This window comes from Heterodontus francisci, chromosome 38, assembly GCF_036365525.1.
Source record: "Heterodontus francisci isolate sHetFra1 chromosome 38, sHetFra1.hap1, whole genome shotgun sequence".
NCBI classification, from domain to species: Eukaryota; Metazoa; Chordata; class Chondrichthyes; order Heterodontiformes; family Heterodontidae; genus Heterodontus; species Heterodontus francisci.
In genome coordinates this window covers 23367466-23383255 of record NC_090408.1, presented here as the reverse complement: position 1 = coordinate 23383255, position 15790 = coordinate 23367466, and the positions used below count along the sequence as shown (strand labels likewise).

The window sequence follows — 15790 nt, the reverse complement described above, 5'->3', positions numbered from 1 at the left end:
GGGGGAGGGGGGGGACTGCTCCCCCCGCCATTTAAACAGCGTAATTTTGCGCGGCCTCTGCTGTGGTACTTTTGTGTCGGAAGGCCGCCGACTTCACAGCGCCCCATTGCGCTGATAAAATTCAGCCCAAAGTTTCATCAGAACTGGTACTGTGAACTCTTTCTCTCCTGTACATGGTGCCTGACTTGCTGAGTGCTTCCCAGCATTTATTGGTTTATTCCTAGACACATGAAATCTGTAAGGATTACTTTTCTTACCGGCTTTAAGACGACAACCTTTGAAAACAGACTGAACAAATGGCTGCTATTTAGATTGAACATCCTTTAACTTTTCCAGTGGTAATCAATCCATTGATGCACTCAATCAATAAAGTACCTAGCCCATTTTGAAGAGAAAAGTGAGTAAAATAATTTCTCTCTTTTGTATTTTTTTCTGTTTCAAATGTTCCATGATCTGTGTGTAAAAAGCCATTAGCAGGTTTCCAGTGTACCCTCCTATCTCTAAATCTCAGAGTACAACATTATCTTTAAACAGCTGCAATCACAGTTAAATACCTGAACAAACAAGAATTGCAGCAGAAATCACCATTAGGAATTAAGGAATTACACCAGCAGAACTGATTATAGTGGCGGCCCTGCCACAAAGATAAAGGGGCCCAAGTTCTCCGAGCCCGTGATGGTCCTGCGGCTCACAGGGTCTTTAGTATTTGGAAGAAACTTCGAGCGTTCCCACCACCACACACACTAGAGCGAAGCCCAAGAGGAAATTCTGCAGCAGCCAAATACAATCTCCATGACGTATCTGGTAAGAGCTCGGGAAAAGAATATGAACTTGTTTGAAATTTTTGATGAAGTAATCGAGAGGGTTGATGAAGGTAGCGCAGTTGATGCTATCAACTTCAAAAGGCACTTGTAAGCAAAGTTAAAGCCCATGGGATTAATAGGGCAGTGGCAGCATAGATATGAAATTGGCTAACAGACAGAAAGCGGACAGTGTTACGACCAGGTGAGAAAGAGGTCTGGGGTCCCTTTCAGCTTTCACCTGGTGTTACTGTAACAGGGTTTTATTTTTCAACACATTGCATTTTGAACTCCCCCTTGGTGAATCCTTAAACATCGCTTTCCAATTATAAGGCAAAGAAACAAGCACAAACAGGCTTTCTTAGGTTTAAAGAGGAAAAGTGAAATTTATTAAACTTAAACTTTAATTCGGTTGACGCCTACGGATACACGACGCGCCCATGCTAGCATGCATACGCGATACACACGTGCAAACAGAGACAGAAAAGAGCAGAAGATAAATAAAGTGGAAAGGTTTGAGGCAATATCTGAAGAGTTTGTTATGGGTCTTCAAGCTGACTGTAGAGTCCTTGATTGTAGTTAGTTCTTGCTGTTCGTTGGGGCCCAGTATTCTTCTTAAACCTGGTTCACTGTAGGAGATTTTTCTCTCTTGGGGTTCACGTGTCTTCCGTGGGTTTCAGTTCCGTGAGAAAGAGATGGGAGCAGACAGGAGGAGAGGTGGTCTTTTCCAGTACAGGAGCAATGAGCTTTCTGCCAGTTAGAGCACTATCTCTACAATTTAAAACGCCCCAAGTTGGCCAGCAGGGTGGTCATGTAACTGACTGGTTTGACCAGGTCTGTTCTCTGTATTGTATGGGAGCAGGGGATAGCTCCATTGTTCCAACACTGTCTGCTAATATGCAAAAATGTCTTTCTGACCAGGTGCCTGGCAATTCCTTGTAACAAGCCTTCTCCTCTTCCCAGCAACAATTTGAAATTTAATATCCATGTGGTGAAATTAATGTGCCTCATTCTTGGCAGGCAGGGGCCTACATGACAACAGTAATGGTGAATCATTGTCTTTCAAACTGGGGAGAAGTATAGTGGTGTTTCCCAGGGGTCGATATTTGGACCACTGCACTTTTTGATATATATTAATGACCTGGCTTGTGTACACAGAACATAATTTCAAAGTTTACAGATGACATGAAACTCAGAAATGTGGTAAACTGACAGGATAATTCAGGAAAACATAGACAAACTGGTGAAATGGACAGACACATGAGCAATGCAATTTAACACAGAAGTGTGATGCGATGCATTATGGTAGGCGGAAGGAGGAGAGGCAATTTAAACTAATCGGTAAAATTTTACAGCAGGTGCAGGAGGGTGCACATATACAAATGTTTGAAGGTGGAACGACAGGTTTAGAATGCAGCTGAAAATGCATATGGGATCCTTGATTTAATAAACTGAGGCATTGACTGCAAAGGCAAGGAAGTTATTCCCAACCTTTATAAATCGCTGGTTGGGCCCCAGCTGGAGAATTGTGTCCAATTCTGGACATAGCACTTTAGGAAGTTTGTTAAGGCCTTAGAGAGGGTGCAGAGGAGATTTACCAGAATGGCACCAGGGATGGAGGACTTCAGTTATGCGGAGAAACTAGAGAAGCTAATGTTGCTCTTCTTAGAGCAGAAAAGGTTAAGGGGAGATTTAATAGAGGAAGATGAGGATTTTTTGAATGTGGTGAGTTGTTATGATGTGTAATGCACTGCCTGAAAGGGTGGTAGAAGTAGATTTAATAATAAAACTAAAAAGGATTTGAAGTTGAAGGTAAAAATGCAGGGCTAGGGCGCCAGGGCAGGGAAATGGAAAACTAGTTGGATAGATCTTTCAAAGAGCAGGCACTAAGGGGAAAAAAATGTTAGTGGGGATTGTATATAGATCCCCAAACTATAGTGGTGATGTTGGGAATGACATTAAACAGGAAATTAGAGATGCATGCGATAAAGGAACATCTGTAATTATGGGTGAATTTAATCTGCATATAGATTGCGCAAATCAAATTAGTCACAATACTGTAGAGGAGGAATTCTTGGAGTGTATACGGGATGGTTTTCTGGACCACTACGTTGAGGAACCAACTAGAGAACAGGCCATCCTAGACTTGGTATTGTGTAATGAGAGAGGAATAATTGACAATCTAGTGGTGCGAGACCCCTTGGGGACGAGCGATCATAATATGATAGAATTCTTCATCAAGATGGAGAGTGACGAAGTTGATTCTGAGACAAGGTTCCTGAATCTTAGTAAAGGAAACTACAAAGGTATGAGGCACGAGTTGGCCATGATGAATTGGGAAACGTTACTTAAAGGGGTGATGGTGGATAGGCAATGGCAAACATTTAAAGAGCGCATGGATAAACTGCAACAATTGTTTATCCCTGTCTGGTGCAAAAGTAAAATGGGAAAGGTAGCCAAACCATGGCTTACAAGGAAAGTTAGAGATAACATTAGGTCCAAGGAAGAGGCATATAAATTCGCCAGAAAAAACAACAGACCTGAGGATTGGGAGCAGTTTAGAATTCAGCAAAGGAGGACCAAGGGATTGATTAAGAAGGGGAAAATAAAGTACGACAGCAAGCTTGCGGGGAACATAAAAACTGACTGTAAAAGTTTCTAAAGGTATGTGAAGAAAAAAAGATTGGTGAGGATAAATGTAGGTCCCTTACAGTCAGAAACAGGGGAATTTATTATGGGGAATAAAGAAATGGCTGACCAACTAAATGCATACTTTGGTTCTGTCTTCACAAAGAAGGACACAAATATCATACCAGAAATGTTGGGGAACACAGGGCTTAGTGAGAGACAGGAACTGAAAGAAATCAGTATTAGTAGAGAAATGGTGTTGGGGAAATTGATGGGTTTGAAGGCCGATAAATCCCCAGGGCCCGATGGTATGCATCCCAGAGTACTTAAGGAAGTGACCCTAGAAATAGTGGATGCATTGGTGGTCATCTTCCAAGATTCAATAGACTCTGGAACAATTCCAACAGATTGGAGGGTAGCTAATGTAACCCCACTATTTAAAAAGGGAGGTAGAGAGAAAGCAGGGAATTATAGACCAGTCAGCCTGATGTCGGTAGTGGGGAAAATTCTAGAGTCCATTATCAAAGATTTTATAGCAGAGCACTTAGAGAACAGTGGTAGAATCGGGCAGAGTCAGCATGGAAGGGAAAGGGAAATCTACTAGAATTCTTCAAGGATGTAACTAGTAGAGTTGATGAGGGGGAGCCAGTGGATGTGGTGTATTTTGACTTTCAGAAGGCTTTCGACAAAGTCCCACATAAGAGATTAGCATGTAAAATTAAAGTGCATGGGATTGGGGGTAGTGTATTGCGATGGGTAGAAAATTGGTTGGCAGACAGGAAACAAAGAGTAGGGATAAACGGGTCTTTTTCTGAATTGCAGACAGTGACTAGTGGGGTACCGCAGTGATCGGTGCTATGAGCCCAGCTATTCACAATATACATTAATGATTTAGATGAGGGAACTAAATGTAATATCTCCAAATTTGCAGATGACACAAAACTGGGTTGGAGGGTGAGTTGTGAGGAGGATGCAGAGAGGCTTCAGGGTGATTTGGACAAGTTGAGTGAGTGGGCTAATGCATGGCAGATGCAGTATAATGTGGATAAATGTGAGGTTATCCACTTTGGTAGCAAAAACAGGAAGGCAGATTATCTGAACAGCTATAAACTGAGAGAGGGGAATATGCAGCAAGACCTGGGTGTTCTCGTACACCAGTCGCTGAAGGTAAGCATGCAGGTGCAACAGGCGGTAAAAAAGGCAAATGTTATGTTGGCCTTCATAGCGAGAGGATTCAAGTACAGGAACGGGGATGTCTTGCAGCAATTATAAAGGGCCTTGGTGAGGCCACACCTGGACTATAGTGTGCAGTTTTGATCTCCTTATCTGAGGAAGGATGTTCTTGCTATAGAGGCAGTGCAGCGAAGGTTTACCAGACGGATTCCTGGGATGGCGGGACTGACGTATGAGGAGAGATTGAGTCGGTTAGGATTATATTTGCTGGAGTTAGAAGAGTGAGGGGGGATCTCATAGAAACCTATAAAATTCTAACAGGACTTGACAGGGTAGATGCAGGAAGGATGTTCACGATGGTGGGGGAGTCCAGAACCAGGGATCATAGTCTAAGGATACGGGGTAAACCTTTCAGGACTGAGATGAGGAGAAATTTCTTCACCCAGAGAGTGGTGAGCCTGTGGAATTCGTTACCACAAAAAGCAGTTGAGGCCAAAACATTGTATGTTTTCAAGAAGGAATTAGATATAGCTCTTGGGTCTGAAGGGATGAAAGGATATGGGGCGAAAGTGGGAACAGGTTATTGAGTTGGATGATCAGCCATGATCATAATGAATGGCGGAGCAGGCTCAAAGGGCCGAATGGCCTACTCCTGCTCCTATTTTCTATGTTTCTAATGGCCTTCTCCTATGTTGTAACATTCTGTGATTCAATGGTATTGGGAGAGTTGTAAAAGTGAAGATTGTGTGAAATTATAAACCAGGAGAGCAACTGAATGATGGCACTGGCAGCTGAAGGAACTGTATGAGATGAAGAAAGGAGTGGTAGAGTTTCAGCATTTGTAGGCCATGCCAGAAATTTATGTGGGAACCTTCACGACTGACTTTGGTGAAGATCTCCCCAATGCCCTTTATCTTGTAAGACCAGTTAGAAAATCACACCATTGCTGATCTATCAATAGAGAGGTAGCAACATACCAATGCCATTGTAAATAATTGCCAATACATTTACAATTGCTGCACTGGTAATATTGTCATAAAGATAGTGTATACACTTTTAATATGTATGCTGCATCACAACCAAAGGAAAACAAAAGATATATGGTGGCACTTACCAATGCAGAGATTGAGATATTTACATGCACATATCTTCTTTGGCCTCCTTGTCTCGAGAGACGATGGGTAAGCACCTAGAGGTGGTTTGTGAAGCAGCAGCTGGAGTGGCTATCAAGGCCAATTCTAGAGTGACAGACTCTTCCACAGGTGCTGCAGATAAAATTGGTTGTCGGGGCTGTTACACAGTTGGCTCTCTCCTTGCATTTCTGTCTTTTTTCCTGCCAACTGCTAAGTCTCTTCGACTCGCCACTCTTTAGCCCCACCTTTATGGCTGTCCGCCACCTCTGGCAATCACTGGCAACTGACTCCCACGATTTGTGGTCGATGTCACAGGACTTCATGTCGCGTTTGCAGACGTCTTTAAAGCGGAGACATGGACGGCCGGTGGGTCTGATACCAGTGACGAGTTCGCTGTACAATGCGTCCTTGGGGATCCTGCCATCTACCATGTGGTTCACATGGCCAAGCCATCTCAAGCGCCACTGGCTCAGTAGGGTGTATATGCTGGGGATGTTGGCCGCCTCGAGGACTTCTGCATTGGAGATACGGTCCTGCCACCTGATGCCAAGGATTCTCCGGAGGCAACGAAGATGGAATGAGTTGCGATGTCGCTCTTGGTTGACATACGTTGTCCAGGCCTCGCTACCGTAGAGCAAGGTACTGAGGACACAGGCTTGAAACATTCGGACTTTTGTGTTCCGTGTCAGTGCGCCATTTTCCCACACCCTCTTGGCCAGTCTGGACATAGCAGTGGACGCTTTTCCCATGCTCTTGTTGATTTCCGCAAGGAGAGGCAGGTTACTGGTGATAGTTGAGCCTAGGTAGGTGAACTCTTGAACCACTTCCAGAGCATGGTCGTCAATTTTGATGGATGGAGCATTTCTGACGTCCTGTCCCATGATATAAAAACAAGAAATGCTGGAAATACTTGTTCTTGTTTTTATTTCAGATTTCCAGCATTCACAGTATTTTTCTTTTAATCCTGTCCCATGATCTTTGTTTTCTTGAGGCTGATGGTTAGGCCAAATTCATTGCAGGCAGCCGCAATCCTGTCGATGAGTCTCTGCAGACACCCTTCTGTGTGGGATTGTTAATGCAGCATCGTCAGCGAAGAGGAGTTCCCTGATGAGGACCTTCCGTACTTTGGTCTTTGCTCCAAGACGGGCAAGGTTGAACAACCTGCCATCTGATCTTGTGTGAAGGAAAATTCCTTCTTCTGAAGACTTGAACGCATGTGAGAGCAGCAGGGAGAAGAAGATCCCAAACAGTGTAGGTGCAAGAACACAGCCCTGTTTCACGCCACTCAGGATAGAAAAGGGGATAGGAAAGCTGTTACATAAGTTCCCAAATTCACTTGAAAAAGCCCTTCAAAACACTCCTGCAGGAGATGCAGAGACCAAGTGGGCCCACATCAGAGACGCCATCTATGACTCAGCAATGACTACCTTTGGCAAACGCGAGAAGCAGAATGCAGACTGGTTTCAATGTCACTTTGAATAACTGGAACCTGTCATAGCCGCTAAGTGCACTGTTGAACTACACTGTTGAACTACAAGAAAGCCCCCAGCGAGTTAACATCCATAGCACTTAAAGTAGTCAGAAGTGCTGCACAAAGAACAGCCAGACACTGTACAAATGACTACTGGCAACACCTAAGCAGTCGTATTCAGCTGGCGTCCAACATCAGAAACATCAGAGGAATGTATGATGGCATTAAGAGAGCTTTTGGGCCAACCATCAAGAAGATTGCCCCCCTCAAATCTAAATCAGGGGGCATGATCACTGACCAACGCAAGCAAATGGACCGCTGGGTTGAGCACTACCTAGAACTGTACTTCAGGGAAAATGTTGTCACCGATACCGCCCTAAATGCAGCCCAGTCTCTGCCAGTCATGGATGAGCTGGACGAACAGCCAACAAAATCGGAACTCAGTGACGCCATTGATTCTCTAGCCAGTGGAAAAGCCCCTGGAAAGGACGGCATTACCCCTGAAATAATCAAGAGTGCCAAGCCTGCTATAATCTCAGCACTCCATGAACTACTTTGCCTGTGCTGGGATGAGGGAGCAGTACCACAGGACATGCGCGATGCCAAAATCATCACCCTCTATAAGAGCAAGGGTGACCGCGGTGACTGCAACAACTACCGTGGAATCTCTTTGCTCAGCATAGTGGGGAAAGTCTCCGCTTGACTCGTTTTAAACAGACTCTAGAAGTTAGCTGAGCGTGTCTACCCTGAGGCAGAGTGCGGCTTTCGAGCAGAGATCTACCATTGACATGCTGTTCTTCCTTTGCCAGCTACAGGAGAAATGCCACGAACAACAGATGCCCCTCTACGTTCCTTTCATAAATCTCACCAAAGCCTTTGACCTCGTCAGCAGATGTGGTCTCTTCAGACTACTAGCAAAGATCGGATGTCCACCAAAGCTACTAAGTATCATCACCTCATTCCATGACAATATGAAAGGCACAATTCAGCATAGCGGCGCCTCATCAGACCCCTTTCCTATCCTGAGTGGCGTGAAACATGCACATATGGTGTTGCATCAACCCCGCCATGAATAATCACTTGGTACGAAGGATGGAGAGCTCGATGGGTTAAAGTACATTGGTAACAGGGCTTGCAAGAATCAAACGTTTGAAATGCTGGTAGAAATGCAAGTAAACACAGGTCTTTGGGATGGTCATCAGGGAACTAATGTTACAGCAATAGCAGGATATCAACAGTACTTTTAATCAGTGTGATTAAAGATTAAGAACTTAAGCAGTTGCCAGTTTCAAATAGCCATTGATGGTGGAATTGTTAGAGCCTAATGTGACTTATAACATTCTTTTAGTAATCAGCACATGTTAGATGACCACCAAATTTAGTCCACCAGTGTAATGCATCTACCTTTGTGTTAGATGTCGTATACAATTGGACACAGATACTAATGTAAAGCAATCCTAAAAGATATAACGTTATGTTTTGTATGGTGGTTAGCAAACATTCAAACTACCACAGTATCTAAAATGTCTTTTCCACCACACTACAAAATTCGATATTTCAACCTGAAAAATAACTGAGTTAGAAATGCTGAACAAGTTCACAGCAACCAAGTGTCTTGACACGAGAGGAATTTTCAATACTTTATTGTACAATTGTTCACTAAATATATTTACATGACATTAATTTCAACATCAGTGCAATACATAAGAATGTTGCATAATTACCAATTGTTGAAAATGTTGAAACAATAGGGTTACAGCAGAACCGATAGTACAATTTTATAAAGCAACATTTACAAGCGCATCATTGAAAATAGTAACAGCTTCACTATTTATCAGAAACATAGTAATATCTTCTATTCAAATCACCAAAACAGCCCGTAGCTCTGTAAACATATGGCCTCTTAATGTGGCATAAAAAAGTGTTGAATGGACCTTAGATCCCTTTGGCAACTTTTGGAAATTAACAATGCCAGTTTGCTTGTGAGCTGTTCCTTTTTAAGAAAATTGGTTACAATGTCGGCTAAGCATCATTTTCACAGTGATATGTCAGAAAAATTCAATGAAGCTAATATTAATTGTTTGCACCTTTGATAAGGATGGGAATTATGGTTTTTGTTAAATTAATAGTGAAAAATTATAAGCAATGTAGATGTAATAAATAGCTACCTCAATGTAGAAGTCCTAATATGTGTGAAGGAAAAACGTAATTAACAAAAATGTGAAATATACTAGTAAGTTTTAGGATGTAACTTAGCTGAGATACACAAACATGCGCTGGATACTCACAGCCCAACATCACAGAAGTAGAGACAATGCCTGCCACAAATGAGGGACCAACAAATACTTGTGTAAAAACTACAGAATAGCAATTTAGTACTAGAATTTAATCATTTAGCAAATTGAAAAAAAACAAAATACCAGGAAAAATTCCCTTGGGTAATCTTGATTTGGCACTTTATCAGAACAATTAGTTGTCTGAGAGACCAAAGATAATGTATTTCAGTACTCCCCATTTCATCAACATAATTATGGGCTGAAGTACTTATAATTATCTGCACACACCTGCACATATTCAGATAAACATACCCACACATTTATAAAGACATGCACAAAAGATAACTTCAACTTATACTTCCTTGCTGTCTCTCTCTTATGCTTCATTTTATGTGGTTTCTTCAGTAGATCTGGTATCTGATTTGAGGCGTACAAATTCTTTGGCCACTTCATCATTGGTCCTCTGTGACAATATTCTGAGAATTGTCAGCCCAGTTTCATCCATGTGAACATTTCTGATCAGGGCATACCATGATGCGCAGCTCCCTTTCTCAGCTATGTCCTTTAACTGGATGACTGTCATTCCTATAACCCGGTCTTCCCTGGCAAAGCAGTAATCTTTCACAGAGATATGAAGCTCATACGACTCAGGGCCATTCTCATTACTCAGGATGCTGTATACAAAAACAGACATTTAGTATGGAGATCTTTCCCATTTGCCCCTTAATTTCTTCGACTCTCTTTTATCCTCATGAGGATGTCCATTGCAGCTGTGTTTCCTCCTTTAGCTGATAGAACAGTATGGTATCAGTCCCTGAAGACGTCTCAGGAGTTGCCATGAACACTTTGCTTTTTTTTCTCTCCCATCTCCAACCCCAGAAATACAATATTCCATTATACAAAAGTGCTTCAATAAGCAACCAAGTCAAGAACTGGCAAAATTACAACCATGAGCGCAGTTTTTGTTTAAATGTAAATTTTGTAGTGAGCTTTGTTTTCCTTATGTTGGAGATATGTTCCATCCCATCATAATGAGGGGGAAGACGGAAGTTCCTGCTCTTTTGTGCCAAGTAAGCAATTACAAGCACTGTCAGGTCAGCTCCATTGCTAGTTGGATATAAAATGACTTGCACAATATTGGGGCAGAGTAGTGTCTTAACCTTAACCTAAGTACATCACTGCCTTCTCCACAGCAGCCATCTTGATGATATTCTGGAGTGAAACCAACAATTTCGTGAAATATAAGCAGCTTTATGCTTTGACTTGTCCCAACTCATGTTAAATAGGACTGTATGGCTGGCAAAGGGTCTCATTTTCATCCTATTAGTCTGAGGTGTATAGGAAGCCAGGTTCCAGAGGTGGAAGTAAAATGTTCAAATCTAATGCACTATCTGGGCCTCTGGGTTGTTGGAGTTTGGGCATTAGTTGAGATTGTGATTTGAACTTTCTTTCTCAGAGTGCAAGTCCTAAACTCTCCAAAACTGAGACCTTTGTGCCTTCAGTAAATAGATTGGATTTTGGACTTAAATATCTTATTAAAAAATCTTTTCAATTACTAAATTTATTCTACATAGATTGCATAGAATATACAGCACTGAAAGAGGCCATTCAGCCCAACTGCTGTTTATACTCTACCCGAGCCTCCTTCATTCTTCCTCATCTGACTCTATGAGCATAACCCTCTATTCCCTTCTCCCTCACATGCTTACATAGCTTTCTCTTATATGCTTCTATGCTATTTACCTTGATGCCTGTGGTAGCGAGTTCCACATTCTCACCACTCTAGGATAAATATGTTTCTTCTGAATTCCCTAATTGATTTTTGGTGACTATCTTAAACTGATGGCATCTAGTTTTGCCCATCCCCACAAATGGAAACATTCTTTCTCTGTCTACTCTATCAAAACCATTCATAATTTTAAAGATCCTATTAGGCCACCCCTCAGCCTTCTCTTTTCAATAAAAATGAGACCCAGCCTGTTCACCCTTTCCTGCTAGGTATTACCTTGCATTTTTGTAACTGCTCCAGTGCCTCTACATCCTTTTCATAATATGGCAACCAAAACTGTCCACAGTTTTACAACTTTAAGTGTGGTCTAACTAAGATTCAATACAACTTTCGTATAACTGCTGTAGTTTTCAATCCTATCCCTCAAAATAAACCCTCATGTTTGGTTTGTTTTTTTATGGCCTTTTAATCTGTGCCACTACTTTTAGTGATTTGTGTACTTGTACTCACAGATCCCTTTGCTTCTCTACCAGATTTAGATTCTTGTTTTCCAAGTAATAATTTATCTCCCACTTTTCTTACCAAAATTTAATAAATCACACTTAACTGTGTTGAAAATCGTTTGCCAACTATATGCCTATTCTGCAAGGTTATTAATGTCTTCTTGTAATTTGTTGTAATCCTCCTTAGTATTGACTATCCTCCTCCCGAATGTGATGTAATCCGCAACCTTAGAAATCATGGGCTGAATTTTTATAGCCGCCGAGCTTCCAAGACCGCACTTTGCACACCTGAGACATGTGCAGCGGCTCATTAACATGGAGGGGCCGAGTGCCCGCCCCTGATGACATAGAGGGGGCAGGCGCTCCGTCCCCGGCAATGGCGCCTGGCGCCACCACGCAAGCACCAGCGCCATTTTTAAAGGGCTTCAAGCCCTTAATGGCAATTTAAATTTTTAAAGGAAATGGATGTTAAATTTACATTTATATAGTTAATAAAAGATCAAAGGCCCTCTCCCAACCCCCAGGGACCAAACACTTCAGTTACTGCCTTTCACCCACTAAAAAAAATTTTGTTCCCATCCCAAACTTTCCCCCCCCCCCGAACTTCATTACCTTTGCCCCACCATCCCCTCAGCCAATAGCAACAGTTTCCCCGCTCCCCCACTCCCTCCCTGAAAATTTCACTCCTTCCTCCCTCCCCCCACCAGTGTTATGCCTCGGATCTCCCAATGGAGATCCAAAAGCGCGGGACTTCTGGCAACTGGCTGGAATATCGGCATGGGACGGCCATCACGATAAGGTAGGTAATTATTCATTTATTAGCATTGATTTTAATATGTAAATTAATTTGTTTTTGCTGAGTGGCAGAGGGGCTGCCCCGAGGCCCCGCCGCCGCCAGTAAAATGGGATGGGGCCTTCTCTGCGTCGAGGCCCGTGGCAGGCCACTCCCAGAGATATTTTCTGGGCACCTCCTGCCACGACCCCCAACATCGGGGGGGGCTGGTAAAGTTCAGCCCTATGTTTTTGATTCCGAAGTCTAAATTAACATAAATTGTAAACAACAGTGGTCCTACTCTGTGCTTTCCATCCTGCAGCCAACTTGCTATCAATTCTGCTACTTGTGTCCTGACTCCACATGCTCTGAAATTATTCATTAGTTTATTATGTGGTACCTTATCCCAGGTCTTTTGGAAATCTAGATCTAATACATCGACTGCATTACCCTTCTTTACTCTCACTGTTATCTCTTCAAAGAATTCAATGAGGTTGATCACGCAAGACTTTACCTTTTGATATCCAAGCTGACCATTCATTATGATATTTCTGATTTCTAGATGTTTTTCTATTTTCTCCTTTAGTAGGAATTCCAATATATTTTCTACCACTGATGTTAAATTGACTGGTCTATAGTTTCCTGGATATTCTAAATAATTATTTAAAAATTATGATACGTCTTTGCAACTTGTACATATTGAACACAATAGCTTAATATTAGCTGAATACTTAATGTGTAAATGGCTTTAAGAAACAAATAGACAGAATACGCATGATCACTTACAAGTGAAATGTTTCATTGTATTTTGGGGACCAAGCATTGTTTTTTGTCTTTGTAGTAAATTTTCTTTTCTTGTCACTGAGGTTTGGTCCAACCACATGAAGTTCTACAAATGGTCGGAACATAGCAGTTGTTTGCCAGTTCAGCTCATTGACTGCAACAACTGTAAAGAGAAGGCAAGATGCCATTGGCTTCAAATTGTCACAATATTTGACATAGGGTGAGTCGCCTGTTAAATAATATTCAGAGCACATTAGATTGCTGGATTGATTGGGATACTTACTTTTAACTGTAACTTTGTGCTCTCCAGTCCCAGGATGTGTAAACAGATCCACATGAACCGATACTTCTCCCACTGAGCCATTTTTAGATTGAGCTGAAAAGCAGCACAGTAAACAAGAAAAACAAAGTTAGTAAAACAAGACAAAAATCTGTACATCCAAACAGGAAGTTTATGAAAGTTCAGGTATAAGTATAATTTTGTCATTTGCAACTATAAATCATCAATACCTCATGTAATTTATAAATCAATATTTCATGATAGTGCAAAATCCTTGTTCTTTACATGCAAATTATAAATGGTCAACAGTTTATAGTATCAAGTACAAGTAATGGAGTGCTGCATTGTCGGAGTGATATTAGGATGGGTAAAAGGAACATTTAGATAAATTAGGTAAGCTGAGGGAAGGCAAGGCACCAGGATCCAACAAGATACATTGTAAAACCTTGAAGGATTTGAGATATGGTAACTAAAGGTGCCCTAGAAATTAAATTTCAGGGCTTTATTGCATGTGGATGTGTGCTGGAGGACTCTACAGTGGTCAATGTAGTACCTATTTTTAAGAAGGAAGACAAAGCTAATCTAGATTATTATGGATTAACTAATTTACCGTTTGTGCTAGGGAAAATTTTGAGTCTTTATTAAGGATGAAATAACCACATATTTCGATAAAGAGAAGGAAAGGGGATGATTGTGCTCGACAAACTTCACAGAATTCTTTGAGGAGGTGGCAGATGGGGGAAATTTCAAGTATGTAGTGTACACGGACTTTAGGAAAGCCTTTGACAAGGTACCATATGGGAGATTACCAGAGAAGATTGAGGGATATGGAATTCAGGGAAGGATAACAAACAAGAATAAAAATTGATTGGAAGACATTAAAGGCAGTACCTCAGGTTCATTAGTATCTGAATAAAGCTAACAGAATTCCAAGAATTACCTCAAGAAGTATAGAATATAAAATCCAAGAGGTAATGATGAGCCTATATAAACAGTGAAGACCTTAGTTACAGTACCCAATGCATACCATCCTCTACTTTATAAGAAAGATATTGAGACCAAAAAGGTGTAACAAATTCATTAGGATGCTTCCTGATATATGAAAGTATAAATATGAAGAAAGACAGGAAAAGTTGGGTCTTTTTCATTAGAATGTAGATTGCAAGGTCATGTAATAGAAGGATAGATAGAAGCAGACTGTTTCCAGTAGTTGAGGGGTTAAGAATGAGGGGCCTTGTATACAAGATTAAATGCAAGTGGTTTAGAACCGATGGCAGGAGGAAGTTCTTCACACAGAATTGTGAGGCTGTGGAATTCACTTCCAGAATTAGTGGTTGAGGCAGTAACTATATCAACACTCCGCATTAAATTGTATAGGAGGATGAATGAAAATGGATTGAAAGGCTATGGGAACAGAGTGGGTAAATTTGATTAGAACTATTTGCTTGCATGAAGTGTAAACCCAGACTCTGATTATTGGGCCAAATGGACGGTTCATATGTTCTAACTTCTAAGTATCTCTATGTATATGTGCTGTCTTTTGGTGAGATAAGAAATTGAGGCCCTGCCTACCTGTTCAGATGGGAATAAAAAATTCTATTGCATTATTCAAAGAGGAGCAGGGAATTCTCTCAGAGTCCTACACACCAATTCTCTCTCACCTAACACTACCATAGATACATTAGCAGGTCATTTATTCATTTTCTGTTGGTGAGATCTTGCTGTCTTCAACTTGGCTGACACATTTGTCAAATGAAGAACAGCAACTGCACTTTGCAAAGAACTTTAGGGTGTTCTGAGCACATGAAAAGCACTTTAAAAAAAAATTGCATTTATGAATAATACATAGTTCAGTTGAATTGAATTTTTCAAGTGTGCTTTTAGAAACAGAACTTTTTTCACCAATCCAATTAGTACATATTAAGCAACTACAAATATAAATAGCTGACATTTGTAGGACAATATGTGATAAGATGATGTATATCATTCCACACTATGGTAATCAATATGGAGTTTTCCTGTAGTGCTATTCATATTCATTGTCAGTTTGAGAATGAATACATCAATAGCAATTTTTTTATTAATTATGATATAATACACATGTACAATTCATCCAAAATAGTCTGCAGTGCCTCTTGTTTGACATATTATGCTATAAATACTGATTTGAGATAAGTACCTATTTAGTGTAATGGAGAGCTGGTAATACTGGTGAAGACTCCAAAGGAGAGCTAGTTCTATT

The 15790-nt window shown here is 41.2% G+C and overlaps 1 protein-coding gene and 1 long non-coding RNA gene across 20 annotated transcripts in view; one reads left to right on the top strand and one right to left on the bottom strand.

Moving 5' to 3' along the window:
• Window positions 1-44: 44 nt before the first annotated feature.
• The window catches only part of LOC137352423 (uncharacterized), a 68384-nt gene continuing 52638 nt past the window's right edge, over window positions 45-15790 (top strand). For 4 of the 6 annotated variants that reach the window (XR_010969712.1, XR_010969714.1, XR_010969711.1 and 1 more), the window contains exons 1-2: window positions 45-397; window positions 13352-13488. This is a non-coding gene — a long non-coding RNA (uncharacterized lncRNA). Of the gene's footprint in view, window positions 398-534; window positions 805-13351; window positions 13489-13578; window positions 13735-15790 lie in introns of all 6 variants that reach the window. The other 2 variants (XR_010969713.1, XR_010969710.1) reach the window with 2 other exon arrangements.
• Window positions 8866-15790, bottom strand: part of LOC137352421 (protein unc-13 homolog C-like) — a 612014-nt gene continuing 605089 nt past the window's right edge. For all 14 annotated transcript variants that reach the window (XM_068017812.1, XM_068017814.1, XM_068017821.1 and 11 more), the window contains 3 exons: window positions 13552-13644; window positions 13272-13431; window positions 8866-10155 (listed from right to left, as the gene is read on the bottom strand). In XM_068017812.1, coding sequence (XP_067873913.1) covers window positions 9870-10155; window positions 13272-13431; window positions 13552-13644 — 539 coding nt within the window. In that variant the 3' untranslated portion in view covers window positions 8866-9869. The remainder of the gene's footprint in view (window positions 10156-13271; window positions 13432-13551; window positions 13645-15790) is intronic.